At 33.5% G+C, this 9,778-nt stretch overlaps 1 protein-coding gene across 3 annotated transcripts; it reads left to right on the top strand.

Moving 5' to 3' along the window:
- Nucleotides 1-489: 489 nt before the first annotated feature.
- LOC117701695 (olfactory receptor 2B6-like) lies at nt 490-9,540 on the top strand. Of its 3 annotated transcripts, XM_076706281.1 has the most exons (4): nt 490-638; nt 3,026-3,112; nt 3,237-3,289; nt 6,260-9,540. In XM_076706281.1, the coding sequence occupies exon 4, from the start codon at nt 6,757-6,759 to the stop codon at nt 7,765-7,767; it is 1,011 nt and encodes a 336-aa protein (XP_076562396.1). In that variant the 5' UTR covers nt 490-638; nt 3,026-3,112; nt 3,237-3,289; nt 6,260-6,756; the 3' UTR covers nt 7,768-9,540. The 3 variants fall into 3 exon arrangements, with proteins under 3 accessions (XP_076562396.1, XP_076562395.1, XP_076562397.1); XM_076706280.1 differs by having other exon boundaries at nt 3,026-3,289; XM_076706282.1 differs by lacking the exon at nt 3,237-3,289.
- Nucleotides 9,541-9,778: the final 238 nt, after the last annotated feature.

Genomic DNA, 9,778 nt, shown 5'->3' on the forward strand with positions numbered 1-9,778 from the left:
TCATAAAATGAGAGAGAGAAAAAAAATTTAAAGCAAATCCAGTACATAAGTAGAGAGTAAAAATATGGAGCCAGAAGCTAGCCTAGGAGATCTATGTAGGTTATAAGTGGCAACAATTCAAAACTTTGCCTAAAAGATGAGTGGTGTCCAGGTCCATACAAACAAATATATAATCAAATTTCTCTTTATACATATATATTTCACAACTGTATGAAGTTGTACCAGTTTTCTCAAAACAATAAACACATATGAAGGAAAGTTTATCTATTACTAGTTCCAATCTAAAAGTTGTCTTATTTGACCAGGTCTTATTTGAATTGGTTTGATTTCTTCTTTACTAAAATAAAGTTTACATTTTGTTTTAAATTTCTTTTTCTTGTTTGTTTCTGGGGTTTTCTTTCTGTCTGGTCCCTCAGGTTCTCTTCTTCTGGACATGCCGGCAACAACTGTGATAATTACGCTGAACCTCAGAGGTTTAAAACAGGATGCAACTAAGGAAATTGGGGAAAGCTCCCTGTTGATCTGTGAATCCGGAAAAAGTCATAAATTGGAGTTAGCTACTTAAATTTGGCCTTTTCATAGGTCACAAAGACGAGATTCAGACAGAAACTGGTCCGCATGCCCTAGCTGAGCCACAGGTCAGTCTCCTTCCATTCCTGATCATTATGCACAAACTCCATAGACTTAGCACCAGGAAAACAAAGGAGGAATCTGGAGAGGGGAGGTGAATCAAACCAGTCATTTATTTAATTTTGCTATGGCTCCCAGGAATGGCATGGAAAAATATATAGAACAATAATTTTAAACTGAAATGTCATCCACATTTTCATTTTAAGAACTATGAAAACTGTACTGATACTGGACTCAAAATCTAACATTATTCGATCTTTGTTTTTTAATTTACATGCACAAACTTGAGCAAGTGCTGGATGTAATCTCTTTATACTTGTTCTTCCCTTCAATTGAAAAACCAATAATACTATTTACTTAGAGGCTTATTGTAACAACCAATCAAGTATGGCCATGAGAAGGATCAAATATATATATATATATATATATATATATATATATATATATGATATATATATATATTTGCATTTAGAGAAAACCTGATAGGTGCATTTTAGTACCCATAGATCCTTCTCATACAGTTTTATTAGAAGGTTATGAGAATATACTTACACTGCTCATGTTATTTACATTCAGAAACTTGTATATTCATTTATATCTGTAGATAAACTTTTTAGCACTTTCCAGATTGACTTTTGCATTTCAATGTTTGTGGGTGTTAAAATAGAAAATTTTGTGTACAAATCTATTTAGTACTGAAAGCCCAAACATATTAATAACTTCAAAGCTGTTTAAATTTGACTATTAAAAATAAGGGCATCTAACAACCAAATCAGGAGTTAAAACCATAGCAATATCTAAGCAAATTTGGCTTAGTAGCATATATCTGAGCCAGTGTAGAAAGTGAGGAGCACAGAACAATTTAAACATCTGACAGGGTTAGCCCTCTGCCTTAAGCCCTAACATCAGAGTCCCATCTCTGGACCCTCCATTCCTTTCACACTTTTTTATGAGACCAATTAGATACATCTTGCATATCTAATTCCTCCCTTCACGGGGACCACAGCATGTTTTTACTTCTGATTTAGGTAAATTAAATTTCCCTAACCACCATAATTATCTTATATATCAGAAAGTCAACCAACCCTCACCCCATAGTCCTTTCAAGGCAAATAAACTGGATTGCCTAAGTTAGCCTTAACTGTCTCCCACATTTTACAGTTTTGTTCTTTCTGTGCTTCTATGTAACAAGCACTGATTTCAGCATCTTCTGTGAGTCAGTGCAACAGGTGTGCATTCCTCAAATGAGTCTTTCCCTCCCATTCTTTGTTCCTTCTCCACTTTTTTCTCTCAATTCCACCTTATGATATAAGAATTGATCTTTTATCACTATTCACTTTTCTTCTATATTCCTATAAATATTTAATATTTAGGAGTGTATAAAGTACTGTAGAAATATGCTGTTATCCATATATAAAAACTGTACTGTTAGTACTGTTATTAATTTATTACACATATAATAAATTTTATTATTATATAATATATAATTATTTAATATATATGCTAATATTACACATAGTGTATTATGTATTTAGTATTTATATTAAATACTTTTAAATTATATTAAGTATATATGGATATCATATGGTCAGGGAGAAAATATCTTCCCCAAAATGTGCTTGTACACATTTTACTTAAAATCTCTGAAAAAATACATTAATTATGATCCTATATTCTACCATGTTTCAAAACAATAAGCAGTATTTTATTAATATTATATAATATATAAGTATATTTAATATTATATTATTATATGTAACATATGTATGTGTGTTTATAGTATATATATGATATATAATATATATAATATATCACATATTTTAGAAAAATTATATGTATATATGATTATAAAATATATTTTATTACATTATATTGTATTGTAGTTGTATATATTTTATGATTATATAATTTATATAATATTAAAATCACAGTTATAAATTATAACTATATAGTTTGAAATTATTGGAAACAGTCCATGCATATTTCAGAAACTCAATAGAAACAAAGTCCTGTACCTACTTGGAGAGAAATGGTGGGGAAATGTAAAGATTGGGAAAATGGAGTGATAATCACTGTGAAACACAGTAAGAGAACCTTGGCTTTTATTTACAGTTTAGAAAAATACTATGAATTTTTCAGAACTTCAAAGATAATATTCTGAATGCAGACTTTGCAAAGCACTCATCTACACAGGACAAAGGCAACATTCTGCAGTTGTCCTTTGAGAGATTCTAATTGTGCAGAAGTTATGTGAATGCTGAGTACCATCCATGACTAAATCTGCAATCTAAGCAAAAACTTCATCTGTTCTCAAGGCAAAATTTGGGTCATGAGTACAAAGAAAAATAAAGGTTGTCTTTAATACCAAATAAAACTCCATTCTTCTACTCTACAGGAAATGCTGCCTGTTCCATCTCCTTGAAAAGTAATACAAGAAATTAGCATGTTTCTGAAGCACTGTTTCTAAAGACACAGTTCCTGGGTGAGAAGTGGAAAAGGAGTGGAATTATGTGGGACAAATTTGAAATGAGGAATGGAATTAGTGTGGTAAAAAAGAACTAACTCTATAAGGTAGAAGTCTCAATAATCAACTTAATTTTCCATAGATGGTCATAGGCATCTGGAAATTTCTGGAGCAACTTCATAGTAACTTTACTGTGTAAGTTATTCATATCATTGCTATTGGTTACATTTTAATTTACATCATATATCAAATTGTACAGCTATTTTTTTAATTACAAAATAAATGAATTTTAATTTTCAGTGGTTGTGAAAGCAATACAGAGTTTATATCTAAGTACTTTGATTTGTTTTAACTGGTGGAATCCTTAAAAGTTATGAAGTGATACCCATAACTTCACAACATATGAAGTTATGAAGAATCAAAGCCCACTGATTCTTACCAAGTAAATAAGTGTATTTATTGGTTAGTGACAGGAATTTTATACTTAGAGGTATAAGAATAAAAGTGTTAAGGGTAAAACATATAATATTTTTTATTATATCTCAGGCATGGGATAAAAAACTAAAAGGTTTTTCTGGAAACAGATGAGATAAAATATCAAAGGAACCCATTAAGTTTAAAGACAAGAAGAAATAGTGATATCAAGATACTAATGTAATCTTACCTATCAGAATTTTTTTTCAAATTAACTATTATGAAGTATACACCTATTATATGGTATATAGTCTAATACATGCTTTTGTTTATAAAGTCTTATAGTTACTTGTCACTTATAATCACCCAATTACTCTAATCAAGAAAACATACTCAGTTCAAAACCCAGACTCCTACTATATATATGTGTATGTATACATGCTATGTATATTACTAACAATATATATGATATCATATATATGGTATATACTTATATCCACATATAAAAATATATACCATATATATAAAATCTCTTTATGGATATAATCTTGGTATGTGTGATAAATATGGAATTTACCTTGAGAGAACTGCAAATTCTGAAGGATTAATAAAGAAGAAAGTACTTCAAAATGATTTTTATAGTTATGGTAACACTTTCAATAGGGATATGGACAGTTCAACTTTACATCAGCATGAGAAGCAGGGGAAGAAAGAGCTTCGTAAGTCAGTGCAACCTCAGCAGGCCTCAAGCCATCATTTCTGAAATGCTGAGTCTAAAGCTGCTTTTCTATATAACTCTTTGAATATCAAGGACCACTAAAAAAAGTCTTGCTGAGATATGAACAATCAACTGTGTATGAAAGTTCCTAATGAACTAGCATCCTCTCAAGATGAAAATAGGACAATAGTTGGAAAGCTACAGATTGTGGGTCATTAATCTGAATTCCATGTGTCTGCTTTCGCGTTTCTTTATCACTACAGATTTAATGAATAAGCAAATAAGAACTGGTTCAGATGAAAATTCTGATGATACAGGAAAATATAAACCAAAGGGAATTATCACTTTTGGATACCAAAATAATTAGGATAAAAAAATTAAGGCATTGGGGTTATGACTAAACTCTGTTTTAGATTTAATGATGTCTGTCTTTTTCTATAATTTCTTTAGACATGGACATGCAATGTAGTCCAGGCAGGCTTCAAGCTTTCAATCCTGCTCTGCCTCCAAAAGGCTGAGATTGTCGGTATGCTATCACATTTATAGATTTATAGATAGAGACTGAGGTCTAGCTTTGAAGAAATATCTCTCCCTATCATTCCTCACTGTTATTCATTTAATACCCAGAGTAATAACACAGACTTAGAAAATAGGCCTGGCTAAAGAAGCCTTTAAGATTTTCACTGTCTTATTGTAATGATAGGGTGGGATAAAACAAGGGGTCAGAAATAGTCAATGAATCTGAAACTGACTTCTTATCAGTCATGTAATTTTTTTTTTTTTTTTTTTTTGGTTTTTTCGAGACAGAGTTTCTCTGTGTAGTTCTGACTGTCTTGGAACTGGCTGGCCTCGAACTCAGAAATCCTCCTGCCTCTGCCTCCCAAGTGCTGGGATTAAAGGCGTGTGCCACCACTGCCCGGCTCAGTCATGTAATTTTTACTACAACCTAATAGATATCTGTTAATGATGCAGTGTGTGTAGGTACACAATAAAGCAAACATAGTATTTTTGGAAACTTCTACTACGTTAATAAAGAATCCATAGATAATTGATATAGAACTGAAACTGGGCTAGGCTTGCAATTTACATTATATTGCTGAATATGTTTACTTATATAAGTGTTGCTATGCTTGTTTTAGAAAAGAAGAATATTGAAGCACAAAACAATGACACTCAAAATTACACAAAATTAGTAAGCAGACTAACTGGGCTTTGAACAAAGAAGAAAACAATGCATTTTATAAAATAACCAAAAAGAAATACAGGACGAATTTATCCAAATATGGGAATTTAAACAAAAACAAATTTAAGCATGTGTTTATTTTGTGTACATACATTTGTATGTGAGTGTGGGTATTTGAATATGAAGGCTTGTGAGAGGAGATTAATGTCAGGAATCATTTCTTCAAATTTATTTTAAAACACGGTATCTTATTTTTCTGCTGCTGGCAATGAACATACGGACTTCTAGCAAGTCCTCTGTCTCCCATCTTACTGAAGAAGTATTGGGATTACAGATGTGGTTCACTATCCCCACATGTGGCCTTATTGCTTTTTTAATAATGTAGGAGGCTCCAGTGATAAACCTTGGGTTATATGGCTTGGGCCACAAGCCTTTTACCAACCAAGCCTATTTCCCAGCCCAACAAAAACAAATTTAAGACAAGAATTAGAAGAATTGGCCATTGAGGTTACTTTTCATACGTGATAATATAAAGAATTTTTGAGATTTAAATGGGACAGCTGAGGTGGTAGACATGGTAGAACTAGTGAGTCGTATCTCAGAATAAAGGAGGCAGAAGGGAAATTGTACATGTGTGTGTGCTGATAACACTGAGCAATTAGAAACTGATACACAGATTACACAAGGATTTAAATATTTGAAACTCTGGTGTTTATCTAAGATTAAAAGTCCTTTATATGGATATTTTTAAACAGCATGTTCACAATCTACAAATATCTTAGGCCTGAAATTCTAAAAACTTGCTTAAACGTTTTGCCTTGTTCTTCTATGATGCTTTTTATCTCGCCAGAGGATGGACGGAAGAACTTGGAAAGAACAAAAGGAGTCCTGACATGACATCTTATCACCCAGGTTTTATGAAATGTTCCAGGTCCCAAGAGATTCCTGGTCTTATTCTCATTGTGAGAAAGATAGATGTGTCAAAGTGCCTCAGCCCTGTCTAAAACACAGACCCACTGCACTCTGCCTGTGCTACTTTGTTCAAGTGGTTTGGAGAAACTTTGTCTTCTCCAAATTTGTGTTAATTTATACTATGTTGTCACTACTAAATGCCCAAATTATGTCAAGCCAATGGTATTACTGCTGAAACATTTTAAAAGAAAATATACCAAAATCCAGAGAATAACTAACCTGAATTAACCAGCAATCAATTAAACAACATTCCCCAGGTTCATTACTGATCTTTCACTATTATAACCATGTCGATACCCTATACAGAGAGAAAACAGGAATCTTATCTCAGCATGTATTACTTCTAATGCTCCAATGTTTCCTCTTAACTGAGTAATGACCATCCCTGAAATTGAATATTTACAGGGTAAAGCTAGAATTTTACCTGTTAATACTAATATGTGGATCAACAATCAAAGCTCAGTAGATGACTTCATCTTATTGGGATTTTCTGACCGGCCTTGGCTGGAGACACCTCTCTTTGTAATTTTTCTGGTGGCCTACATATTTGCTTTATTTGGTAATATCTCCATTATCCTGGTTTCCCGCCTAGATCCCCAGCTTGACAGCCCCATGTACTTTTTTGTCTCCAACCTTTCTCTTCTAGACCTCTGTTATACTACAAGCACTGTCCCTCAGATGTTGGTCAACCTTAGAGGGCCCGAAAAGACCATCAGCTATGGTGGCTGTGTGGCCCAGCTCTATATTTTCTTGGCCTTGGGCTCAACTGAATGCATCCTTCTGGCCATCATGGCCTTTGACCGCTTTGCTGCCATTTGCAAGCCCCTTCACTATCCTATCATCATGAACCAAAAACGGTGCATTCATATGGCCACAGGGACCTGGATTAGTGGATTTGCAAACTCTCTTGTGCAGTCCACCCTCACTGTGGTAGCCCCAAGGTGTGGACAGAGGGTAATAGACCATTTCTTCTGTGAAGTTCCAGCCCTTTTGAAACTAGCTTGCATTGACACAACTGTGAATGAAGCCGAGCTTAATGTTCTTGGAGCTTTGCTGCTCTTGGTGCCTCTCAGCCTCATCCTGGGCACCTATGTGTTCATTGCTCAGGCAGTGCTGAAACTCCGTTCTGCTGAGAGTCGCTGGAAGGCATTTAATACCTGTGCTTCACATCTGCTGGTGGTCTTCCTCTTCTACTTCACAGCTATCAGTATGTATGTTCAGCCTCCCTCAAGCTATTCTCATGATAGGGGCAAGATCATGGCTCTGTTCTATGGTATTGTCACACCTACCCTCAACCCATTCATCTATACTTTAAGGAATAAGGATGTGAAGGCTGCCCTGAGGAGGGCACTAACAAAGGAGTTTTGGGTCAAGACAAGGCAATAGCTAAAAAAGACCAAAGAAGCAAGAATAAACAGATTTGCTTCTCAAAGATGATTCTGGACTTGGAATTCATGAGGGAACCATCTAACAAATGCCACAGAGATCACAAGAGTAACTGGACCAAGAAGGAAACAGTCAACTATTGGTGAAACATATACTGCATTTACATACTTATAAAAGTGCAGTAGATCTCTCATTGTGGCAATAACCTTAGGGTATGCTTGAGCTGCAGGCAGGATTGAGCACAGTGACTGAAGGGTTCATAGAACACCACACGGCCACAATGTTTGTGATTCTGAGTCACAGCAAAGACACTGGTGTTGAAGTGCATAAGAAAAATCTGTAAGAAAATTTGCAGATCACAGTTTTATACATAAATTATTTTGCAAAAAACCTTGTCTAATATTTCATCACATACACAACACATTTTAGGGTTGTTACTCAATAAATAGGCCATGCCTTAAAAATGTCTAATCTAGAAAAAGGCAGAACAGTGCACCGATTTGCACAAGAAACACTAACTAGAACACCAAATGTTGAAAATGTTCTAGCTGAAGAAAGTTAAGTCAAATGATATTTTTACACTTGAAAAGGCAGTTTTTCATTCAAGGCATATTCATTCTATTTCAATGTATGGTTGTGAGAATAATAATATTAAATTTAAAACTTTGGTCAATATATTAAATATTTTATAACTTTTTGCTTTTGACTGATTAACTAACACATATTGGGTAAAGCTGTAAAGGAAATTTGAGTTTAGCAAATACTAGCATTAATGCCTTAATAGGAGTAAAAATCATATTGAATCATAAACACAATTTCTTCAACAAGTATAAGTTTTGTGTGTAAGGCAATTTGTTTCACTCTTTTCACCAAATGTGTGCAGCAACACTTTTCATAATTCAATGTGCATGACAGGGAGAGGAAAGGGGACAGAGAGGTGGGGTGAAGGCATCTGGGTAATACTTGAAAGTGCTTTAAATTTTCCTAAAAGTACATTGAATTTAATACTTAAAATTGAAGTTATAAAAGAAATTGTAGATGTTTTATTAATAGTGAGATTTACAAGAAAAAACAAGTTCCACAATTTGGAACCAATCTTGAAGCAAACTTTAATTAAATACTGACCATGATGGACTCTGGTCAGGTCTGCTCTCTGAAATACCAGCAAATGGCAATGAGTCACATGTCATAGGGGCTTTTAAAGGACAAAACCATATAGCCACCATATTTCCCATGTGGCTTGTTATTTTTCAAGAACTACAATTTCTGGAACTCTAGAAATTTACCTGGCCCTTGGGCAGGTGGGGTTTATAGGTTGAATTTGGCTTTTACTGTGCCTAAGTGAAAAAAAGTTATTTCTCATTTCATTAACCTATGCAAATTTCTATGCGATAATTTATAAAATCATAAACATATGCTCATTATGAATAATGTGTCATTTTCATACTGTGAGTATACATTCATAGGTTTTCTTTATACAAATCATACAATATAAAGTATAAGGTGTGAATATCTAAACATGCACCTAATAAATATTACTTCTTTTTTTCTGTCACTATTTCTAAGTAATAGATTAAGGTCTTGATAAAAAAAATTTTAATGTTCTGAAAATCCTTTTTTTGTTTTACTTTTTAAAAAAAATTTTGTGGAACAAATGTTCTAGGGTGAGGATTCTGAAATTTAATTTAAATGGGTTTGTGATTAGCAACATTAATGGTCTATACTTCCAAAATTATGGAAACTTGGAATTAAAACCATTAAGATCTCATCAAATATAGAATATGTGCAAAAATCTCATCCATAACTTAAAGTACTCCAGCAAATTGAGATGCTACAGTTCATGAGACTTTTCTTCTCATGTGTGAATGCTATTTGTTTACCAGACAACATATTTAAAAATATTTTATAGTTGCTTCTTTCAGCAACACTGATTAACCCAAACAATGCGATGAGTCTTTCTTTCTTCATATGGACAGATTAGTCCTATTTAAGTCTTTTACTTACTCTGTCC

This window comes from Arvicanthis niloticus, unplaced genomic scaffold (assembly GCF_011762505.2).
Source record: "Arvicanthis niloticus isolate mArvNil1 unplaced genomic scaffold, mArvNil1.pat.X pat_scaffold_192_arrow_ctg1, whole genome shotgun sequence".
In the NCBI taxonomy this organism is placed as follows: domain Eukaryota; kingdom Metazoa; phylum Chordata; class Mammalia; order Rodentia; family Muridae; genus Arvicanthis; species Arvicanthis niloticus.